This window comes from Haliotis cracherodii, unplaced genomic scaffold (assembly GCF_022045235.1).
Source record: "Haliotis cracherodii isolate W230 unplaced genomic scaffold, xgHalCrac1.p SCAF_1, whole genome shotgun sequence".
Classification (NCBI taxonomy): Eukaryota; Metazoa; Mollusca; class Gastropoda; order Lepetellida; family Haliotidae; genus Haliotis; species Haliotis cracherodii.
In genome coordinates, this window is record NW_027266264.1 from 41,548,511 (window position 1) to 41,574,771 (window position 26,261).

General features: G+C 38.2%; 1 protein-coding gene across 1 annotated transcript in view; it reads left to right on the top strand.

Annotated features, from left to right (window-relative positions):
- Positions 1-26,015, top strand: part of LOC139478007 (small ribosomal subunit protein eS8-like) — a 64,114-nt gene extending 38,099 nt beyond the window's left edge. Inside the window, exon 6 of the mRNA XM_071260408.1 lies at positions 25,845-26,015. Within this exon, the coding sequence (XP_071116509.1) occupies positions 25,845-25,954 (110 nt within the window). The 3' untranslated portion in view covers positions 25,955-26,015. The remainder of the gene's footprint in view (positions 1-25,844) is intronic.
- Positions 26,016-26,261: the final 246 nt, after the last annotated feature.

Here is a 26,261-nt window from a genome sequence, read left to right on the forward strand (position 1 = left end):
GTTTTTAGGTTTTGGACGTGAGCCTCCCAGGTGAGGTGTTGATCGAAAAAGAGTCCTAAGAATTTGGTTTGTTTTTGGAATTTGATTGTTTGGTTGTTTAGCTGGAGGATTGGGAAGGCAGGTTTCATGTTTTTATATTTGAATACTACTCCTGTTGTTTTATCTGAGTTAAGGGAGAAGCCCCATTTGTCTGCCCATTGTTGTATTTTATTTAGAGATTTTTGGATTAAGTTTTCTGCCATTTTAATGCTTTTAGTGCGGATCCATAGGGCTCCGTCATCCGCGAATTTTGAAGTGTTTAGTTTAGGGGATAAGCCCTCGAATAGATCGTTTATCATTATATTGAAGAGGGTTGGGCAGAGGATGCTGATCTGGGGAGTGCCATTTTCTTGGGCACACTGGTTCGATAGCGTATGGTCTATACCCACGGTTATTTTGCGATTGTTTAGGAAATCTTGGATGAAGTTTATTATTTGGCCTTTTAGTCCTATTTTTATAAGTTTTTGTATTAGCCAGTGGTGCCATACCATATCGAAAGCTTTAGAGAACTCGAGAAATATGCCCATGGTGTATTGCTTGTTTAGCTGTCCTGTTTTTATATCCTGTTCTAGTTATGCGAGGTTATCGAGAGTTGATCGTCCAGGAGTGAAGCCGCTTTGGTCGGGGTTTATGACGTTGTTTTGGTCTAGGTAGTGCAGTAGCCTATTTTTAGTCTTAATTTCCATTATTTTGCAGAGATTTGAGGTAAGGGAGATGGGCCTATAGGAGTTAACCTGATCTGCTGGTTTATTTGGTTTAGGTATTGCGATTACTAGAGCTTCCTTCCATGAGGATGGGACCTGTCCGTTTAGGTAGACTAGGTTGTATAGTTTAAGTAAAGTTTGGAGTAGTTTGGTAGGTAAGTGTTTGATTATTTGGTAAGAGGTGAGGTCTAGGCCAGGAGTTGTTCCTTTTTTTCTATTGTTTAGTACGTGATTTAGTTCTAGGGTGTAAGGCTGATTTATTTCTAGATTATCTTGTCTGTTTTCTTTGGAGAATTTGGTTTCTTTTTTTAGTTTATCTTGGAATTTCTTACTGAAGTTACTGTTGCTACTAAATTTAGAGAAGTGTTTGGCTAGGTTGTTGGCCTTTTGGGTGGGGTTAGTTGAGTTGTTTATATTGGGGCTTTTTTGGGGGCCGTTTGATGCCTCTGATAGCGTGAATTTTGCGCCACACCTTCCTAGCGTCGGTGTGGTGGTTTAGCTCCTCACAGAAGTTTTTGGTTTTAGCAGTTTTAACTAGGTTTTGGACTTGGTGGTTAAGTTCATGGGCTGTTTTGAGATGAGAGGGGTCTTGTTTAGCTCTGTTGAAAGCTGATTTGCGTTTTAGTCTAGTTAGCTCTATTTCCTCATTCCACTAAGGGACGGTGTGTTTTCCTGGGTTGGATGATTTGAAGGGGATTGCGGATTTGGCTGCATTGATTATGAAGTTAGTTAGGTTTTGACAGAATGTTTCCGGGTCTTTTGTTTCTAAATTGTTAGCATAATTGTGCCACACCAAATTTGTGCCAGTAAAATATAATTCATTTATGAAGTAATAACATAAGCGACAGTGGTGAGTAATTTAATTGCCTATTAACTATGTTGTAACTAACTAGGCTTATGTTTGCTTCACATTCAGCGTGTTTATTCAACATTCACTTATACACACTGTCTCCAACAGTTGTTAATACAACTGTAAAAACAGCGGGAATTGATTTCAGCTTCACCGGTTATCACATGTTAGGTCACATGTGCAATATGCAAATGCTTCCGGCTCTTTACTCACGGATGTTGATTGTTTTACCCTGTCAGCTGGCTTGACAATCTGGATCGAGGCAAGGGTCATTTCAACTTTATTCAAGGAAAACAGATACAAATCATGTTTATGTTTGGAAATAGTTATTGGAACAGTTATTTCGGACGAAATGCGAAGTTTTATTGTCAAATACTGGGCTGGCTATCGAACGCCGGTTGACATCACCAGTGGAAGCTGAAAGTGAAACAACTAGAAAAAAACGTGAGATCTTCAACTATGTGTATAAGACGACACCCCCTTCTTAGCCCCCTCATTATGACTAGGTACATAAAACTTGCCTTATACACAGCAATATACGGTACATGCATGAATATCTTTTTGGACATTTGAGATATAACAAAAACATCTGCTTTCCGTCGTCGACAATTGACATTATCGACAATAACAAGTCTGATTCGGTATATCTAAACCATTACCTCACAATATTTTATGTAATTTTATTATCGATAACAACAATTTCATATCGATAATCGTTTATATTTCTTTCCATCGATGATAATTCCGATTATTGATCTTTTTAGCCAGCCCTAGTGACAGCAGAGATGTCAACAGTTGCATTAGTGTAACTTTCTCATCTTCATAAGTAGTATAGATAGTGCTCCTGGAACCCTGAGACAGGTACGCCCTCGATGGGGCCAGATTTATACCCCAATACTACTTCTACTAAAGGAGGGGAATATTTTTTCTCTCTTCCATTAAAATTATTATGCTATTCTACAATCGACATGACATTAAATTGACAACTAAATATTATTTGTGGTGAAAAATGAGAGGTGCCGAAACAGGATTGTATCAAAGTATAGGAAAAGAAACAAAGACGAATGCGCCCAAATAGGTGTACTCCCAATTAAACATTTGAGGTACATAGGATATATAAAAATGCCAAGAGCAGCACTACCAAGAGAAGCATACACAGAAATTTGCTCAGGCACTTTATCTTTTTGAGCAGCAAAACAGAAGTACCACATATCACAAACTAGATATATTCGAATTCGTGAAACAAAGAGGGGGCAAATTCTCAACAACAAGAATCGAAACAAGAACTATTAGGAGGCCTATGATTGTCTCGAAAAAACATACCCTTTTTTATTCCTATCTGATAGAAACAAATCTTGGAGTATTTAGGGTATACTTTCTACGAGCGGTACCAAATCCCAAGGCAGTTTCTAGAGATACACCTATGCATCTTCCATCTTGCAATCGAGGCTGGCAAGATACTAGACTTCGTTTTCCTGTACAACACACATCAAAGCCTCAGCAAACTTCGTATCATTTCCTCTAAAGAAAGATAAAGAAATCCATACAACCAATGCAGGGACTGTTTCACCACTTGTCCTACACCACCAAGCATCTTCGAGGATCCTACTTCCACTTGCAAATGCGGCGCCACAGAGCACTGCGTTGATAGCAAGAAATGCCCACTATGGACAAACAGATTCACCACTCTACCACCACTGAAAAAGCGGCTACCCCTCGTGGCCCCAGACCAGATAGCGATCCCTAGTTGTATAGTGAATATAGAAAATCTGAACGACAAGTGTGCTAGGTGGTGTACCCAATTCTCAATACTTACCCAAACTCTAGCAGAACAGTGCCAATGTGGAAAAAACGAGTGCACCTTCTGAAAACTAGCAGGTGAAGGTGCCTTCCCCAACCTCCCCGATCCACCAAGGGATAATTCACCCATCCGACAAATAGCAAACCACTGTGGTCCAACAGATCTAGAACTATTACCAGCACCGCCCATTTCCAAACATAAGAAAGCATCAACATTGCCAGCTGGAAAATATGTGTGCAGTAAGTTTGCCGTGGTAGAGCTAGAGAACAATGACAGAGAAAAATGCAATACAACAATGCAATGCCAACAAGTTCTGCTTCTCCCCCAAAGGAAATACCCATAAAACAAGGAGAAATAGAGGAAACTGAAGAGGAAACTAATCTATGGCCTCGTGCTGTAGAAGAATTAGAAAAGCAAAAACAACTATGAGAGAAAAGAATAGACGGACTGGAGAAAACCGACTACAAAGAAAAAAGCATTGGTGGTAAAAAACTAGTCTATACGATTTTAGATTATGGAACAAAGAAAGTCTCAGAATTAGAACCAGGTGTGTATTCCATACTTGGTTATAGAGAAAGTGGAGATAGCCCCCGAGTTGTTCTTCAAGAAGAAAGAGTCTGGGCAACAGAGGAGCTATGACATATTCTTTCTAGTATGGTCCGAATATTTGAAAAGGACGAGGACAAACATGGTAGAAAGACTTTCTGGCTGCCAGAAATAGAGCCCTCAAAAGCGAGATAGAGCCAACCAAATCCTTCGTAGTGGAAGACAAGACTATCCATTGGAACCCAATATGAGTCGTTGCAGCTCCAAATCCAGAACTACTTTCAGAATTGCGGCAAATACACCAGGAATATGAGGATCTATTACAGAAAAATGTGTTACATGTGGCTCCAGTACCAAAATCCAGGAGAAAAGCTCTAGATCTAGAAGCAGGAGAATATACATGCTTTTCTATAGTCTCGATGGTGCAGTCGGTACAACGGTGGACATACATCTCTCTTGCCGCACTACTAGTCTGGAAGGTAGTATGAGCAACTTGTAAACATTGCGTAGCAAGTGAGAATCTAGAATATATCACGTTTGTGATATGTGGTACTTCTGTTTTGCTGCTCAAAAAGATAAAGTGCCTGAGCAAATTTCTGTGTATGCTTCTCTTGGTAGTGCTGCTCTTGGCATATTTATATATCCTGTGTACCTCAAATGTTTAATTGGGAGTACACCTATTTGGGCGCATTCGTCTTTGTTTCTTTTCCTATACTTTGATACAATCCTGTTTCGGCACCTCTCATTTTTCACCACAAATAATATTTAGTTAAATGTCATGTCGATTGTAGAATAGCATAATAATTTTAATGGAAGAGAGAAAAAATATTCCCCTCCTGTAGTAGTAGTAGTAGTAGTATAAATCTGGCCCCATCCTGAGCGTACCAGTCTCAGGGTTCCAGGAGAACTATCGATACTACTTCATAATTATAGTCAGCAATTAGATGGGCACTAGACACACTATGCTTGTTTCAGTGTGTTGTCAATTTCCATTTTTGTTTGTGCTCCCAAGTGCTGTAGGGGAGCGGTCGCGTAGCCTAGTGGTTAAAGTGTTCGCTCGTCACGCCGAAGACCCGGGTTCGATTCCCGACATGGGTACAATGTGTGAAGCCCATTTCTGGTGTCCCCTGCCGGGATATTGCTGGAATATTACTAAAAGTGGCGTAAAACCATACTCACTCACTCCAAGTGCTGAAAAATGATTTGTCTTGACGGTGTGGAGCTTTACCCTTGTTTCTATAACATAGGCCTCAAAGTTCGTTGAAATTATGATAACCCTACTGCCTAAGTGACATCCAAGAAAAATCATAGTGCAGGGAACTAACTGTTCTAACTCTTCATATTAGTAGACACAAAAAATAACTAACTTTATTGAGTCTTTGAAAGGCATTTAAAAGTGATACATATGAGGATAACTTTATTATCCACCTGGCATATAATGTTGGGGTCTGTCCGTAATCATTTCCTTACCTGGGGCAGAACTCGAAAACTATTCAGTGTATTTGATCGAAACTTGGCTAATCTGGGAGTCACATACCAAAATGTTGCCTTTCGCTATTTAGGAATTTTAGAATTTTTTATTTTTTACGTTTCCATGGCAACAAGTTGGATTTTAGTTTTGATATAGGGTGGGTTCACTTATTGAGTATAACAAATAAACTGTTAAATATCTATTTGCCAAACATTGCATGTCTATATATAAAGCACATACTGAACTAGTGCCATTTGATATTAAGGAGTTTTAGAAATGTTTATTTTAGAATTTCCATTGCAGCTATTTTGACATGGGCTAAGAGAAATGTTGGGTCAGTTACCTGGTTTGGGACCATAACGTGTTAAGATGGGTGGGGATATAGATGACTTCGTCGACTATACGCTTGTTTAGTTATTGTTTCTTGTAATGTATCATTTGATTGCATAAAAAAACCCCACAGAAACACACTTGTTTTACTTTCCATTTCATATGGATGTGACCATGGTGGATCTTTTGTGGGTAAACAATGTATGTTTTTTCAGGAACATTCAACTCTTGACTCATTACATACAGAAATGCACATTTTCTTGTGGTTACATTACAGACAGCTGCGGGTGGGGGGGGGGGGGGGATGTCATCTTTCTGATGACTCTTGTTGACAACTGCTCTGCTGATTTTTCTGATTTTTGCTTTGGAAATTGTATAACTACATTTTTCTATAGCTTCTATAGCTTCATGCACCAGTGCAAGGATTCGGTTACACTACATATGTTTAGATCATTATGTGCAATAAAAAAAACTATGTTGCATTCCTTCAGGTGAATGAAAAGGTGATACGAAACTTGTTCATTAAGAATGTGCAGTTTGTGATAAAACATCACTAGACATGATTTACCATTTAAATTGTGTTTCCTGTTTAGCTACAGAGTAAGAAATTGGCATGAGTCCTATAGTCCTTTCAAAAATGCACAATAGTTAGGTATCATAAGGACAAGTTGAAATTTGCCCTAACAAGGGCTTTTCTGTATGTTATAAAGAATAATGGACTAATGCTGTTTGTTTCTAACACTGATAGCAGCAAGGCATTGTCATATCTTGATGACTCTTGTTTATACTTGAGGTTGGCTCATTGATGTATTGAAGGATGGCAATATGATGATCATCTATGTTTGGAGGTAATCTGCCTGCTGTATTCACAAAGTGGTTACCAGAGACATATAGATGTCATAGTAACTCTGATTATTGCCTTAATAGGTTACCGAATCTGTTAATCTAATAATTCTTTACCCGCAACAGTGTTCAGCGCCTGTTTCAAGAGTTCATAATACAACTGTATTACAGGGGGATTTAGTAATCAGCTTCTCGGTCTGTCTGTCAGTTATCATTTTCTGTCCAGATCATATCTCTAAAACTTATATGTATTCTTTCATGAAACTTTGCACACACAAAGACCAGATTGTCAACTGATGCCTTTTGCTATTCCAGGGCTCGAAATTAACCGTATTTTGCGTGCCATCGCACGCCTAAAATGAAAATGGCACTGCTAAATCATGATCTTCGTGCCTCGATGGCACACTTGGAAAATAGGAATTAATAACCTACCTTTGCCATATAAGGCATATTTTAATGATAAATATAAATCTCGTCAGCAATAAATTTACTCTTTCAACACCGTAGGCCGGTTTTCAGGCCAAGAAGCATCGAGTCCCCAGACACCGTAGGGAGGTTAACCGGCCAAGCCGTAGTCACGTCAAAATAGTATATATTTTGATAGACCTACATGTAATATCATTCATTTATTAAATCTATCACATTTCACAATGTCTGAAATACGTATTCCATTTCAATTTATCATTTTTTATCGATAAATTATAAAAATATTCACTAGATCTGTTTCCTGCCATGTTATTGAAAATAAAATTCTCGGACACACATTTCGACAACGGGTCCACATCGAACATGTCAAAGAGCAAAATAAAGACGTTTTAAACAAATCTTTGAATTTTTTATACAAAGTAAAATCAACAAAAATATATCTAAAAGTAGTCAAAATTACATCTAAGTTATTATATCCATCCTTTCGTGCGATCGCGTGTAATGTAAGTCAAATGACATCTTGGCTTTCGTCGCCTTGAATTCTTGGCTCGGACACGATGTTTAATGTAAAAATATATGCATGAAAAATCTTTGTCACAGCTCGTAACCTATCACAATACATTCACGAAGTTCCATATTTTTTATATATATTGTGATTTCCTGCTTAAAACGTTCAGAATAACACGATTTAACAAAAATCTTTCGCCAACTTCTGAAATTGATCAAACACGAGCTTGGTATCACAGCTGTAATTTGATAGGCTGCCTTATGTCACATGCTCAAAATTGACCAATCACGAAACTTGTAGCAGATTTCGGCAAGAAAGCGTCATTAGAAACCAATTTTAATCCAATGAAATCTCTTGTTATAACTACGGGGGAAAAAACAAGGCGATGTTACGAGCGTGTAGTTGAAGGAATAAGCTTTCCAACGATGTTTCATATGCCATTCTTCAACAAACATGTTATTCACACGAAGCCTCGAAAACGGGGGTATTTCTTCATGTTACTGAGCGGTCAGCCGCTGTTATCGGCAAATGGGTGATGACAAACTATTTATAATTCTTTTTAAAATGCTTTTCCAATTACGTAAACAATGAAAATAAAACAGAAATAGGTAGATCTAAGTAGATTTTACTTCAGATGGGGCTTGTCTGTCACAGTCATTAAAATGGAAGTCAGTAAAGTAAGTTTGTAACTCACTTTAACTTGAATAAATCACTTACTATTAAGATCACAGATGTCTCACTTACTTACATTTACATGAATTTATTAACATTTTTATTGAACTACTGACAGAGAGACACAAATAAACAACAAACACTTTAATGGATGTTAAATAATTTAATGCTGAAATGTAACAAATAATTGGCTGGGCACCCCATGATTTCCCAAGGCACACCTAAATTTTATACCTTGTGCCTTGTGGCACACTTGGCAAAAATTGCATTTCTAGCCCTGTATTCAGAGATTTTGAAAAAAAATTCTGTTTCCAAATCAATAATTTTGACTCTGATTCTGGTCAGTAGGCCTTGGGTATTGAAGGGCCCTTGTTGATACGATAGGTAACCCATGCTTGCCGTAAAAAGGACTGTTTGTAAGAGGTGAGTGGTCAGGCTTGCTGACGTGGTTGATGTATGTCATCACATCCAAATCATGTGGATTGATGCTGATGTCAATCACTGGATTTTCTTGATTATTTACAGACCACTGGCATACAGTTGGAATATTGCGGAGTCAAGCATTAAACCACAAACAATACAAAACATACCATGATACACAAACACGATATGCAATACACATGAGGACTGGTATGTGTCAAATTGATGTTATTTGCATATGATGCAATGCTTTCATTTCTTAATAGTTTTACTGTCTAACATTCAATTTAATAGCTGTACCAAATACTGAGAAATTAAACTTTCAAGAATGTCACATTTTGATTTTTTTACTTACAAATCATGTTTCTAAACTCTTTAAGTTCAGCTTGTATGGAAAGCACTTTTATGTCTGTTGCTCTTAAGGGACACTTTTTTTATTCCTGGGTTTACGGATTTCAAACTCATTGCAAAAGTGAGGCAGGCCAATTAAAAAAAAAGAAGAAAAAAAAGCCTCTCACATTTTTTACCTGAATTTTGTCCTAAAAAGTTTCGTAGGTATGAAAAAAAATATCCTGGCGTAATAAAAGTAAAATAACTAAATTTTCCAAGAACATTTTATTATATCCCTGGCTCTCAGCTTGTGTAAGGATGACACTATTTGAAAGGTCTAATTAATCCTATTGTTTATAAATATGAAAGTTATGTGTATTTCATTATTTAAATAATTCATGAACAACTAAATAATGTAAGCTAAAACATTTATAACGTCCAAATTAAGCGCAAATCTAACGATTTTTTCGGCAAAAATAAGAATTCATAAAATCCACTTGCCTATTTCTTTTTAATTTTCATTTGTTTACGTCGTTGGAACATTATTTTAAGAAGAATTACAAATAATATCTGTCACCACCCATTTCCCGATGATAGTGGCTGTCCGCTCACTCACGTGAGGAAATACCTCGGTTTTCAAAGCTTCGTATGAATAACACATAGGTCCTGCCATGTCAGTATACATTAAAAAAACATATTGTTTCACCGACAAAATCTGCTACAAGGTTCGTGATTGGTCAAATTTAAGCACGTGACCTAAGGCAGCTAATCAAATTACAGCAACGATAATTTTCAGACTTTGGTGACAGGTATTGGTTAAATCATGTTATTCTGAACGTTTTAGCATGAAATCGCGATCTATATTAAAAATATGGAACTTTCTGGATGCATAGAGCTAGGTTACGAGCTGTGACAAAGATTTCTTATGCATATATTTTGGCATTAAGACATCGTGTCCGAGCCGAGAAATCGAGGCGACGAAAGCCGAGATGTCATTTGACTTACGATATGCGATCGCATGAAAAGTTGGAAATAATAACTAAGATGTCAGTTTGGCAACTTTTATAGATATATTTTTTGATGATTTTATTACTTTGTAAATAAAGACGTTTCAGCGCGTGAAAGGTCTTTATTTTGCTATTTGACATGTTCGATGAGGACCCGTTGTGGAAGTGTGTCCGAGAATTTTATTTTCAATAACATTGCGGGAAATAGTGTCAAGTGAATACATTTTTAATCTATAGATAAAAAAATGATAAAATCAAATTGAATACGTATTTCAGACATTGTGAAATGTGATAGATTTAATAAATGAATGATATGACATATGATATGATATAAACTATTTTGACGTGGCTTGGACGGTCTACCGTGCGGTGTGACTTGTCGCTTTGAACGGCCAACAGTGTTGAAATAGTTAAACTGGTCACCACTGCGCTACTTTGCGTTGACAAGCTTTGATGGTATTAGAGAAGGATCCCAGCAAGAAATATCAGAGTGACTTCCCTTTGCTTTACGCCCGACGAGGAAAAGAAATCTTTTTTTGTTTGAACTTTTTGTCGAAAAGATCGGCGGTAATAAAAAAAAGGGTAATTTTCATTTTTATTTTTTTTTTAACATTAGGACTTTGAAAGAGCGGCGCATCCGTAAACCAAGAAATAAAAAAAATGTCGCCTAAGTATAACAAATGTAACCTGAAAGGCATAGAGTTAGTGAGTCTTTTTATTGAATATAAATACAAGATTAGTTGATAAAATCAAAGCAGTATGTTATTTCCCCTCACTGCTACGTTGTTTTTTATTATTTAATGAGGCTTATAAAAATATTCTTGGTTCTCAGGCACCGCCGCATCTTCATAAAGTCTGCCACATGTTTCGTTTATATTTCCATTTTAAAAAGAATAATCCTAAATTGTTTCGCGTCTCGAACACGAGACCTCAACTGTGAAATGCTACAATACTTAAAAACATTGCAATCTAATATAATGTGCAGTTACTTCCCTTTTCATGCGCACTGCTTTACTGTGAATCTAGTATGTTATGGTCATGGTGGCAATAGGCTTTTGTCTGTTTGCTGTTTGCAAATTTGGTCAATAAAAACGTTAAATTTGCGATACAACATCACTAGACATGATTATGGTATTCAAATACAAATTCAATGGTATTTGTGTACTGTATGAGGGACAATGTTTCATACGCAGAGGTTATTCGTCTCGTAAATTGATGCTAATTCATGTACCCCGGCTATAAAGCGAATCGGAATGAAGCACATCACTAGTGCATACAAAATCTCTACAGTTGCAATAAAACGTGTTTGTCTTCTGCAGAAAAAATAATTACATCATAGCCCTTTAGCCAATTCAGGGAAACAGAACAGATTATATCAATTAAACTTGGTCAATGCAAATTTGAAATTTGAGATAAAACATCACTAAACATAATGATTAGCCGATTAAATTGTATTTCCTGTTCTGATTGGCATTGTTACATATGCAGAGATTAAGATTACCGTGCGTCTTGTAAACTAAGCCGGAAGTAGCATTCAGCTGTGATTCGGCCAATAATATAACTTGAAAGAATTTTAATACAATGCACGGAAGAATTTTATTTGAAACTATTATTTTATCAGGAATAATTTATTCCAGTATCATGTGTAGTTGCAGCTTTGCTATCTATTTGTGAAATAAATTAATAACCAGAAGCGTAGCACTAGGTTCAGCTGATCGCCATTGTCGGAAATGTTTTCGAATGGAAGAATTTGACCAATTACTGTCCTTGTGAACGCGATTGCGAAAACTTGATGTTGACATATAATTGTTAAACTACAACAAGTATGACTTTCAGCGATTTAATGTATGGCATTTATGATTTTGCCGAAGTGAATTGAAACAATGTTGAATAAAATAGATTACCAACGTAAGTCCAGATATATTATGAACTCTCTCTACAACCAGAAATTCCATGTACACATCCTAAAACAAAAAAGGGCCTGCATGATATTTTCAAAAGCTATTGTCTGAGAACCAATTTTATTTTATTTTCAGCCTAAATGAAAAATAACATTTTATTTGGGCATCTGGAACATGGGGTTTAGGCATGTCACCAGGGATAAATCTAGACCTGCTCAGAGGCTGATATTAAGCCCCATAGCTGCATCAGATGTCAGAACACTTTCCCTCTTCAATATAGTTTAGACATACTGTAAAATGTGAAATTGACGCGAGCGTGAATTAAATGTGAAAAATGAGTGGTCTTTGCTCGCATTATGAAACAATGCATTTATATCAACAATAAGACATTTTGGATAGAAGAAATACCAACTTAGACATACGCTGAAAACAAACAACTATGTTTTCCACATCAATGTTTATTGAGCAGCACTTGTAACAAGTACGTGTATATAAACAATGTCATTCAAACACTAATTACATCCTGTGAATTGTCACTGCTGGGGTCAAGACCAGCGTTCTACTCACTCATGTCATCACTGATCACACCTGCAAGTCCAGACAGACACCAACCAACACGGTGTCTTTGCTCTTTGCGACTGCATCAAAGGCCGACACGAGCCAGCGTGCACGTATTGTTTTAGCTGAAGTACTCTACTCAGCGCTAATAAGCAGTGTTATTTGGTGTGTGATTGGATTAATGTAAGGTTGGATTAAGGTGAGGATTCTCCTGTAAACCTGACAGGACATTTTGTTTAGATATAAATCCACTGATGCTTGAGAGGAGGGGGTGTCGCATTCATATCGAGTCGCATTTTTGGCTAGGGGCCAGCGGTCGAATTCTTTTCGAGACGCATTAATTTCACGTTTTACAGTATCTATGCCATCCTAAAATAACTCAGAATTTAAGGAAATTATAAGTATTGAGTTTTTTTCCCAATCTGTTTGCCAAGGTCGCTTAGTTTGGAAATCTAAATTTTAATACAAATCCCTGGTCACACTTCCAGAATATTGGACTTAATAAACTGCCAGTATTTTGGTACATGTATGAGACAACAGTGGAAAACATTGAGAGGATCCAAGATAAAATGAGAACCTGTAATTGCCATGGTTATGGCTAATCAATCGGATCCATATTCCATATCTTGGGGTGGCAGAATTATCTGAAGAGAGGGTCTGAAGTACTTCCCATAAATTAACTTGCATTGATAAAATGTACAAATTCAAATTCATATGTAATCTTTTATTGAAAAAAATTGTCATGAATCCAAGAATTACTACTGTTAACAACTAATCATGTAAATTATAACAAATATCTCATAAGGAAGAGAATAAATGGATGTCAACTTATTTATTACGAGGAATACCACCTTGTGTTGACATCCATCAATTCTGTTCCTTATGTGAATCACTTCTAAATGCCATTTAAAAGACTTAAATATCTCATAAGTTCAAGACCCGTAAAGATTCCGGGGTAGAATAGTCTTCAGCAACCCATGCTTGCCGTAAAACTTGACTAAAGTACTCCCGGAAATGAAAAAAATATGTTTTTTCGATCTCAGATTATAAATAAATGCAGTTAATATACAAAATATATAAATATTCAAACAACTCAATTAGTACTAATTGGGCCTTGGCACAAATACAGCGTATCAAAGGTTTTATGTCTTTTTACACGTAAAAGTGTGTAAAAATATGAACAAAACAGACTCTTGTGAAACTGAGCATAACCAGGTGTAAGTAGATCAAGGTGAATGTCCATGACCTATGACGCCTTGACGACAGGTGAAAACAGGTGCTTGAAACCCATGTGCATGTGATTTGTCAGTGGTTAGTGATTTGTCAGTGGCATTGTGGGATAGTGAATCATCGTCAAAATATCAGAACATAAAAGTAACATATTCCCTTCTCAAACAACAACTTACATGTCATTATTATTATGTACATAAACATAGCTGTTATTTTTATTGTTGTTTTGATAACTTTTTTTCCAGGCTAATTTGCATAATGCCTATAGCCTGTTTCTGCCATGTCAATTTGGACTTAGTTTTATTTTTGAATTTTGAAAGTGCCTACAAATTGCCTCCTGTAAAGTACATTTTGTATTGAGCACTGAGATAAAACTAGCAAATCCAGACTAGTACTTTTCCAATTGTTTTGTTATTACGTATTTACATCTACGTAATGCTTTGTGTCAAATATTAAATCCAGCAAAACAGTTTATTTTTTACTTATCCTGCATTACTCCTTAATGCATTCACTGCTTACTTACAACTAGAAGGACAGCGCTGCGAAGGTCCTGGGTGAAGAAATAAAGTTGTTGTTCTCAAGTCCCAATCAGTGGCCTTCCGTCGCTGTCCTGTGACCTTGATGACACCTTAGGTCATCTTCACATCACTGCTTGTCGCAGCACAGCTAGGACGTGTCCCAGCGGAGCTCTCCTTTTGGATTAATTTTAGACCTTCAGTTTGTCTACAATCTTAAAAATTGATCTGCGATGGGTGATGTATTCTTTTCATATTACTTTCACCATGTTGTGTAGTTTTATATGAATTAATTAGGCGTGAAAAGACTCTTGTCTTTTTTCCTGCCAAAATATTGTTGTTCGCTCCCATTTTGAATTGTGTTACAATTGTTTGCCTGCCAAGGTAGTCATATTGTTTACAATTCTCAGCTACGTATGTATAACATATTCTTATGTTCTTAAATACTACTAGCTTTGGCGTAACAGTGAGTTGCGTATACTCAAATTATTGTATACTTTTTCAACTCGTTAAAAATATGGTTGCCGATAGATTAATATCAAATCTACGGCTTTCTTCCAGTCCCGCTTCATCAACAATTCTTTTATTGCGTACCTATGTTTATGCGATTAAATAGGTTTTTGTTGGTCTTTTTGGTTTACATTGAGTTGCGTATATGAACTATTGTATACTCTCAACTCGTAGTTTTGCCGATAGATTATTGTTCAATTCTATGGCATTCTTCCAGTACCACCTCATCAACAATGGCGTAATTGTGTAACTTATGATTGAGCGTGGTACTAATTGTCGTGGGAAAAATCTTACTAAGATTATCATCCACGTTGTTTGGTCTGTATGCAGATGTGCTCTCCAAACCCTAAATGAAAATATAAATACCCTTGGTTTACATTGAGTTGCGCATACAAAAATATTGTACACCCTTGCAACTCATAATTTTGCCGATAGATTAGTGTTCAAATTCTTCGGCACTCTTCCAGTAATGTTTCACCAACAAGAGTTTAATTGCGTAACATACCTTTGAGCATTGTACTAATTGTCGTGGAAAAAAACCTTACAAAGATTATCATCCACGTTGGTTGGTTTGCGCGCAGATGTGCTCTCCAATCTCTAAATGTAAATAGCCTTGGTTTACATTGAATTGCGTATATAAAAATATTGTATACCCTTGCAATTCTTATTGTGCCCATAGATTACTGTTCAATTCTACGGCATTCTTCCAGTACCATTTCTTCAATGGTTTAATTGCGTAACTTATGTTTGCGTGGTGTACATATTGTCATGGAATAATCGCCCAAAGATCTTTATCCACGGTCCTAGGCATGCACGTAGATGTGCTCGCCAAAATTCAAAATGTAATTTTTGTGTAAATCTCTAATCCAACGAGTTTACTATATAAAAGCAGATTACTCACAATCATATTTTGCAGTTATTCCGTCATGAGACGGGAGGAATGTCACTATCGCAGAATAGCGAATGACTTGGTTCGGTCATTACCACCCAACCGTTATTATCTGCAGGTATTATGACGCCTGTGACTGCAGAAGTACACCATCCACCGAAATCAACAATACCGGAGGATTTTGTGAGTATCGTAACTGCTTCCATTTTTTCAGCCGCCGGACACTTCCAGATACATGTATGTTAATCTGTGACGTCGGTGACAGCACCAGCGTATCAAGATGCTATGATGGGGGTAGATTAGACGCAAGCCTTGATCCAGTCAATACCTTTGAGCTTTGTGTCTGATTTATCTGCGCCGAGCGCAGCACTTGACTACAACCCAAGCACTTCTATTACGCAAGCGACGCACGATCAGCTTAGCGCTGTTCCAATATATCCAGCTTAGACCTGCGCCGAGCGCAGCGTCTGACTGCCACACAAGCGCTCCTATTACGCAAGCGTCGCACGATCAGCTTAGCGCTGTTCCAACATATCCAGCATAGACCTGCGCCGAGCGCAGCGTCTGACTGCTACCCTTAGCGCTGTTCCAACATTCCAGACCTGTGCTGAGCGCAGTGTCTGCGTATCAATCAAGGCCTCTACAATGATGTTAGCCCAAAGGCTTACAGTGTACTCGGTTAAGTAACCGGCACATGATCAGCTTAGCACATGTACCCGATTGGGTAGCAGACCATCGTGTGTCAGTAACGCCCTCCCCCGATAACGGGGTAAATAAGAGGTCACCACGAGGTCATTGGAGGAAGACTTCTCCAAAACTCACATTTGCTCCGTCATTTAAGCGACCAATATCGTGTTTGCAGTGGATCAGAATCTATTAGAGGATAACCCTATCTGATTAGATCAACTCCAACTATGGTGTTTTTCCTACAGCGTCAGTTTGACCTCAGGAAAATTCATCTTGAGACCGTTCTGACGGAGATTACCGTTACACCCAAGAGTCTATTACGTCAATCTTGGTCATCTACTCCCCTGTTTAACAAACAGATCGCAGACACGCCCGTAAAGTTCCCAAAAAGCTTGGAAAGTCCAAGCGGGCTGGCAAGTCAGGGAATTAAAAGCCTAGACGCGCGTTTCTCAGGGAAGACCAGCATTCCCTTACTGGGAAAGGGATGGGCAGAGACAAGTCTCAAGGACGATTTCGTACTTATCGCACTATATCATGGTGTCCGTATACGGGTAGAGATAACCCCACCGTTGACCACAGTTTGATTGGGAAAATCCAACATAGACATACTGTTGGTAAGAAGAGCTGTAGAGTGGGTTCACAACCCAGTCTTTACACCGGGGTTTTATCCTCACACCTACCTGGTACTCATGAAGGACCCAGACAAGATGAGAATGATCCACAATCTCTGTGTTCAACGAACGTTTGATTCTTGATCAGTCTCGACTATCCATCCCAACCGTAGACTTTTCAGGTCCAGTTCATTGGGGTTCACTACCAATGGTAGTTTTTCCCATTTGACATGTCAGTGACACTTATGGCTATTTACAGGAGTAATGAAGCCAATAACTATGTACACTTGACGAACACTTGGTTCGAGTCGTAGATGGAGGGCGATCTACTTTATCATCAACTCATGTCAATAACTGGGATAGACAATCAACGAGGCGAAGTCGGGAGTATTCTCCTTCCTATTGACTTCAGTTCATAGGAGACCTGTTCAAAACAGACCAGGATATCCTATCTGTACCGAAGTTAGTCGCATAATCGCAAACACCATATCTCTATGGTTACGCGCAGTAATCCTTCAGGCCTACGAGATCATCAAATGGAACTCGCCAAGAGCGAATTACCCTCAAGATCTCAAGGTGTCAGCCTTACCAGGGCTCAATACCGCAATTGTGGTTTTGGAACAATCACGGAAGGATATTTCTGGAGATTCGACACATATTTTCGTTAGTCATAACCTTCGCGTTGGGGCTCTCGAGGATGTCGAAGACGTTCGAAGTTTGGCCCTCTGGTTGTTATCCTGCAGATTGCCAACTCCTGACGCAAATAATGAACTCGCCCAGTCAACTTTCATGTGCAGTCGCCACCAGTGGAAGAATATTAGACAATCTTGTTTGTCAGCGACGGCTCTATGACGCAGTAAGTAAAGAATTAGCTGAATAGCTATTATTTTCTTTATTACTAAGCGTGTATAGGGAATTTCTCTTTAATTCCTATGTTCAATCTTTTTGATTTTTTGAACAACCCTACCGTAATGGCGTTTTTGTCTGAACTTTTCCGCTTCACGGTTTATCGACCAACTGGTGTCGTATTGCAGGGTGTGAATTATTGAGGTTTCTGTATTCTGAAGGTTTACCCACCTCCAAACCGTCCGATACAGATGCATTAAGGAGTAATGCAGGATAAGTAAAAAATTTAGTAAAATCTAAATATTTTTTACATTTGTATACTTATCCTGCATTACTACACTTAAGGCCCACCCGTCGTAAGACTTGCCTCCCCACTTAGGCTTCAGAAACCTCAAAAGTATGTTTTTCTAAGAGCTTGGGCAACAGGCAGTGATGTGAAGATGACCTTAGGTGTCATCAAGGTCACAGGACAGCGACGGAAGGCCACTGATTGGGACTTGAGAACAACAACTTTATTTCTTCACCCAGGACCTTCGCAGCGCTGTCCTTCTAGTTGTCGTAAGTAAGCAGTGAATGCATTAAGGAGTAATGCAGGATAAGTATACAAATGTAAAAAATATTTAGTTTTTACTAATTTTTCATTTCCATGAGTACTTTAAGCGTGTCGTAAAAGGCGACTCACAGGATTGGGTGGTCAAGACTCCCTGACTTTGGTGATGCATGTCATCGATCCCAATTATGTGGATCGATGCTTATGATATCAATCACTGGATTGTCAGGTCCAGATTCAATTATTTACAGACCGCCTTCATATAGCTGGAATATTGCTGAGTGTGGCGTTAAACAACCAACCGACCAATCATAAGTTCAAAGCTTTAATCATCATAATCAACAAAATTACCTGCTGATATCATTACGTTCAGAAGATTTTTTTTATTGGACCAGAACCGTTTCCATGTTATGATCCAGGATAAATCATATTAAAGGTATTATTCTCTTCATAACGAAGAAATGTAGACAATGTATCTGTTTATTATAGGGTGGGGATAATATTGGTTTGCATGTTATGGTCAAGATTCTAACTCCTATGGAAGTACCGGACAGATGAACAGAAGGGTCACTCCTTGTAGCATATGTGCATTCCTCTCATTATACTCACAATTGTACATATGGTTACACGGTGATCATAACTGTGTCCAAGTGTCAGCCCCATCATTTGTACATTTTTGAATCCCCACCACCTAGGGATACTTCCAGTCAAATTTTGTTTATTTCCAATTAGTGGTTCAGAAGAAGTCGTTTGAATAAACAAGTATCGTGGTAGCTGGACATTGGGAATTCATTATTTATTTAAACAAACATTCCAAGTATGCTTCACAAATCCTTGCGTGAACATGACTTTTCCTTGAACAATAAAAATACACTTTAACTTGAACCCGAGTAATGCTAATCAAGATGCTAAACAATGAACAGCATAAACGCAACACTTTCAAAAGTCTGGAAGCTTTAATATGCATTCACAAAATTACAAAGCTTGCCAAAGTTGAGTAATTGTGTAAATAAACTCCCAGACCCCCGAAATGTGGAAGGGAAAGATACAGTTGATGTAAAGAAGGTTATCTGATTAAGATGGACAAAAATGGTTAAACTGCAATATATAGTACATATCACTTGGATGGAAGAGATCTTCCAAATACCTTAAGGGCCTCCAGTCTAGAAGCCGTGTTGACATTTAGGTAGCGTAAATAAGCTTGACTTTTCCAGAATCCAATATCTTGGATTATCTCACCGGGTAGGCCTGTACTCAAGGCCCACGATGCACCACCACGTCTAAATGAGTGCCCTGTAACTACAACATTTGAACCACATAATGCTAAAATGTACTGAACTGTACTAATAAATCTGTCATGAGATAATGCACATAGATTATTGTCACACTATAGCGGTTGTAGCCGCCCAGTATCTGCATGCAGCAGTAGCAGAGACGACATAGCTTCAAACAGATTGAGGGGATGTCCCTCGATGTTAGGGAGGAGCACCTGCAGAATTCTCTCCCTAAACTGTACAGTTTTTGTCCATTTAGAGTCTATCACAAACGCTCCATCGCTCAGGGAGACATCTTCAACGCACATGTGCTTGGTGGCATCAAACACACTTTAACACAAAAAAGTTGCTAGATCTAAGCAAAAACAAAAAATCCTGTTAAACATGCAGTCCAGATGGACGAATCCAATAAACTTAAGTTCAGCTTAGAACGAATCATCAATAAGTGATGGGGAGTAATGGGTGCTGCACACTTTTGAGCATCACCTAGCTCTCTTCGTACACCCCTGAGCAGGTTCTGCACATGCCAGTTATCCTTCAATAAATCATCAAGATCATTCATTTTGTGAATATTAGACACAATGCACAAATATTGTCTCACAGTACTGTACTTAAAATGCTTTCTATCAACCATGTATGCCACAAAACAAGAAAGACTCATTTGTATCTGGGACTGGGTTGAACTTTGTCTTCTCACAGAACTCCATGTAACACTTAAGGTGGCTTCCATACGTCCCTTTTGTTGAGTCTGCCCAGCCCTTGCTTGCCAGACGATATGCTGCTTCCTTCAGGTTTCTCTTTAGGGGATCTGCTACCCCATCTGTAAGAAATGAATTTATCCGACATATGCCAATAAAGATATTCTCTGCTAAAAACAGACAACTGCAAATGCGGTAACATCTCATACACTTTAGATAATTGTCCAGACTCGTGTATTCTAGAAATAGAATCTGCAAGAACGTTACACTTGCCAGGCACATGGATAGCTTTCAACACAAAGTAGTACTGGGCTTGGAGCCAACACAAATAGCGCAAATACTGCATCACAAAAGGAGACCTAGATGTCCCTTTATTAATCACAGCTTTCGTCGTCATATTGTCTGTCTTAACAATGACAGTTTTATTCTGCCATGCAAAACACCATCTAACAGCTGCAATAACAACCGCTAGAACTTCCTTGGAATTAATGTGCTCGTTTATGGCTGTAGGCATGTCAAATTCCCAGTTGACATACACAAAGTCTCCATTATATGCACCCACAAGACATGCATCTGTTTCAACTGTCCTGATTGGTGCAGAATCGAGGAAAGACCTTGAGCCGTTGAATGTATCAAGAAAAGTGTTCCACCACATTATATCTTTCTTGAACTCACTATCTAATACAGCTTTATCTCCAGATGACACTAGTTGGTTTTTCAAATCTATCACACATCTTAAAAAAGTCCTTCCTCCCTGAACAACCATAGAAGCCCAATTAAGTTTCCCTATGAGGCTCTCTTTTTGCTGGCCCTTTTCCTGTTTTTGAATTCTTGCAGTAATTCATGGAAATGTCGAAGCTTATCATTTGGCAAGGAGAGTGTACAAACTTCTGTGTCAATGAGTAAACCCAGAAACACCATCTTCTGGCTTGGGCCATCTACTTTCGACCACATAACGTTGAATCCAAGAAAACACAAAACTTGCAAGAGCTGGATCAAGGCCAAAGCACATGACTCGGCTGTATCACACACGATAAAAAAATCATCTAAAAATGCAAGCACTGTCATTCCATACCACTTCAACATAATTCTGCATACAGCGCTGCTCAAACACTGAAATATTTTCGAACTTTTTGATGCCCCAAATGGCAACTTGGAATCATACATGTATGTGATGTCTTCCTTGCTTTCAAAAAGCCATGCTAAACCTGTAAGTTGGAAATTGCTTGGGTGTATCCTAACAGAGCGATAAGCATTTTTCAAACCCACTTTGGCTAAGTAACTACCTCTCTTTATGTGTTTCATGGCATGTCTAAGGTCCATATAGCTAGTTTCACAAGAACACATAAAACTGTTCATTCCACTAACAGACGGCAAACTTCCGTCGTGAATAAGTCGAACTTTTGTAGAAGATTTTGGGATAGCTCCTAAAGCACTGACAATAGTTGGTCTGCTATTAGTAACAATGTAGTTTCCAAGTTCAATTTCTTCGGTAATCTGAGCTTCTATTTGCTCACTGTGGTGAAAGGCGGACCTGTGAATTTTTGTATACTGATGCTCAATAGTCACATTGTCAATATCCGCCAATTTAGACCCATTATGAACCCCTTCTAGAATGAAATCCCTATCCGGATCTTCCGCTGGTATAAGTTCCCAAGCCACAGGATTTAGCGAATTGCATGAATGCGTTAGGCGTTTTTTTTACTCAGTCCTAAAGTACTCACGGAAATGAAAAAAAACCTGTTTTTCTCAATTTAAAAATCGACACAAAGTGTTGCGTAGCTGTAAATACGAAATAACTAAACAACTCGAAAAGTACTAGTCTGGATTTGCTAGTTTGATATCAGTGAACAATACAAAATGTACTTTACAGGAGGTAATTTGTAGGCACTTTCAACATTCAAAAATAAAACTAAGTCCAAATTGACATGGCAGAAACAGACTATAGGCATTTTTCACCTGTCGTCAAGGTGTCATAGGTCACCTTGATCTACTTACACCTGGTTTTGCCCTGTTTCACAATAGTCTGTTTTATTCACATTTTTACACACTTTTACGTGTAAAAGGCATAAAAACATTTGATACGCTGTATTTGTGCCACGGCCCAATTAGTACTAATTTAGTTGTTTGAATATTTACATATTCTGTATATTAACTGCAATAATTTAAGATCTGATGTCGAAAAAACAATTTTTTTTCATTTCCGTGAGTACTTTAGTTGCTGTAGACTGAGTACGATCATCAGTTTGAATTAGAGGTGTCCTCTCCTGAAACGGGTAAAGCAAACCTGTGCCATTTTACAGTTTTCTAGGGAGCAGAAACCTTGGTTGTAGCGTCTGCAGATTTCCAAACCATCTGGTGTAAATGGTCCCCTAGTTCGTTGACCTTGCGGTACTTTCTTTTTGTATGGACTCTTTCATCTGTTTATCACTCGCGCTGTCTGCGACGTCTGTTTTGGGATGAGCTGAAATTCCCTGATGTCCTGGGAAGGTGTTCCTCGGAAACCTTCTTCATGCTTCTTGATTCGATATTCTCTATCGTACAACAGAACGCTAGCCCATATGTACTTTCATGAATAGCGGCAAACGTCTTGCATATATTTCAGGTAGTCAAGGATTTCTTGTGAATTCATATCTCTTGATCCCATCCATTAACAGTCCCATGTTTGCGTATGCCCACATTTCAGTGGTAACTTTCGATAGATTAGGCAGTTTACGTCCCAAATCGATGCTTACACCGTCACAAATATCTACTGTTTGCCTAGGAGTATCAAGGGAGTCAACCATTAAATAGTCCATGAAATCTCTTTGTTTACCTCGTACGCCATTTTGTTGAGCTGTGGCGGGAATTCTTGTCACGTGACCTCCATCTGCCGTCCCTTGTAATTCCGATAGTAGATTCTCAATCTGCAATTTTAGATCCCTCCGTTTCTTCTCAAGACTCAAACGAGCCAGTTCTGCCTCTAACTGACCACATTCCGACTTTTAATTTCAGTGCATTTGCCTCGAACGCGTCATCCGTCTGTCTCCCGCCAGTAGCACCTTCCAACTCACTCAGCAGACTAGTGTTTGATCCAAATTCCTCACATGGAGAGTCATACCTACGAAAACTCTCGGTCATAGGACTGTTCAAAGCCTCTCAGGCATTCGTTTACCGGCCGTTTTTTCGTTTGGGTTTCACATCGGGATTGGATTGCGTCATTATTGATAACGAAAAGAAACAAGCGTGCTGTGTCGTTATGCCTTACGTGACGCCATGCATTGCCAGCTGCGCCCTCTAATAACTAGGGGGAGATAACTGAGCCACTTGGAACAAAGAATGCAAATTTGCGGTCTAAGGGGAATAACTCTTAGGTACACCGTCAAAATATATTTTATTAAAATAACACATAAACAGGGATTCAGACCAGTTCCTTGATCCAAATTCTTAGGTTCACTACACACTTCAAAATTGATTTTTTTCCTGAAGAATATTTGACATGCCATGAGAATGAGTAGCAGGATGATGACAATTAGTCATAACCATGGAGGAGACAGATGCCTGGCTGTTCTGGCCAGGTAGTGTCCAGTGAGATACCATGTCGTAGTTTTGACTGCAACTTGCATTCTCAATCTTTGAACCATATGAATTGTGAATTTTCCTTCTAATTTATTTGACTCATAAAATCTTTACTCGATAATTTATAGCTATCCTCAATGAAATTAAAAACAATGAAACAAGTTGGCCTTCAGAGGTTTGGAGAAAACTTAGAAGAATTTCTTTGCACGACATTGGGTTTTGAAAATTTGACTGACTGGGATGATTTTGTGAAATTGTAAGATTCTTCTTCTTAGTCCCAAAGTTGTGTACTTCAATCATGTCAGCAGGGATTTTTTTTATCTAGGATTCCAAATTATGTGCATTTCCTTGGCAAGCAAATTGGGAAAGGATCTTCATATTGTTCAAAGTTTCTGAGGAATTGGGAAAATTCTAATTTAAATTTGTGCTGAATATGTCTGAGCAGGGCATAGATAAAAATCCCTGTCCTGTATGTGGTATTTATTTTGTTTTCCTTTTTTTCTGAAAGTTTCAGTGTCGTATTGCTGTTATAAAAAGAAGTGTACTTAAATTCCCCTGCTACATGTGATTTGAACATCGCAGCTGCCACATCAATGTTGAGTTTCTAAACCATCCTCTTGTAACAGAGCCCCATGGTTAGACCTTCAATTGGTCCTTAGCAACATAGACAACTCACTGACTTGATTTGCCTGTCATAATAGTCTTGACAGAGTATCTTTACTCACAATTATCAATCACTAGATTGACCATCCAAACATATTTACTGACTGTTAACCATTTTAAGATCGTTCTTTTTCCAGTCTCTGCTGCTTATTATTTCCCATTTCTGCAATCATCTATGTGTTTGCTAATCATTGAACATTAGGGTCTCTAATTTGCTGTTTGTGTACAGTGACTATCATTTAATTCCATGCAGGTTTTTCTGATGCAGCTTTGCTGCATCTTTGCTACGGCAGTTCATGTCGGCTTTCACACTGAAACTGTTGCCATTTGCGAAAAGGAAAGTAGTACCTTCACTTATAATGTATCATGCCAAGATGCGGCACATGTACATCTACTAACACATGATACACTCTCTGTACAACAATACTTGGATGGATGAATTTGCTTGAGATTTTTTGGTTGCCTGGTACTTTTTAATAATTTTAAATTTATTCAGTCCTTGTTTCTTTTTTTATCCCTTTGCTGTGAATTGGGAGGTTGTCCCTTAATTTCGATATACTCTGAATTCTGTTCAGCAATGGCACTATTTAGCAATGTTCTTTTATGGATCTTGGGGAGTCCGTAGAAATTAGCCATCTGCGGGTCACAGTTTATTAAGTAGTCCTTTTCTCCAGAGAAGTCTTCACTATGTTATTTTAATCTTCTTAATTACAGCTCTTTCAGTATTATCCGTTTCATCATAAAATTCCTTGTCTTCTTGTAATGTTTGATTCATAGTTTTCCAGTCCATTACAATGACTGCGCAGCCTTTATCTGCATTTGAAATTTTTAAGATCTTCCAAAGATTTCAAGTGATTAGTAAGGATGGTACTCCAGGTTGTTTTTAGTCGTTTGTTATAAAAAGACCGCTAAGGATATAAATAGACCACTAAGGAACAAGCAGAGTTATCATGAACTTTAGACCCTGTTTTATGTAAAGTTATTTCAGTTGTAGTGTATCCTTTTAGAAATGTTAATTATTTTTGGGTCAACGCATTGTTTTTCTTCTGCAGCAGTTACATTTTTTTTAATCATGTTTGGTGGCTGTACTCTTAAAAAATATTGGTTGTATCACGATGCTGTGTATATCAAACACTTCCTTGTTCTGAGTCCTCTACTGCGTCCTGTGCCATGCACATTTTACATGATAGTATGTTGGCGATTTGATTTAAAATGGTCTTGTTTGAAATCTTCTAACTGCCAACTCTCTATGAATTTGGTTCTCATACATATGTCTAATACACATACATATTTTAAAAGAGCGGGGACAGATTGTGTTCGTAGGTAGCTACAGAACCAGGTAGCACTATTTTTGCTAAAAACTTTCCACTCAAAGGTTTCCACTCATAGAGTATGTTTTTTTTCCAGCCAAGGTAGCTAGTCGCCCTGGCCAGTGTGGAAGGTGTGATGGCTATGTCCTGGAAGGCAAAGAACTGGAGTTCTACATGAAGAAAATCAAGGCCAAGAAGGGCAAATAAGCTGTTCCACCGACTATTCCTTGCATATTAAATGAGGGGAATAAATGTTGGATAACAACAAGTTTCCTGTTTTTTGTACACGCTGGACAGTTCTACTGTAACCTTCGTAGTGTTTGTTTTTAATGCCACACTATTAGCAATATTCCAGCTATGTGATGGCGGTCTGGACTAGTGATTGATATTATGAGCATCAATCCATGCAATTGGAATACGATGACATGTATCAACCAAGTCAGCAAGCCAGACCACCCAATCCCGTCTTGCGGGTAACATTTTGGAGTGAATATGCCAGGTATGTTATTCATTC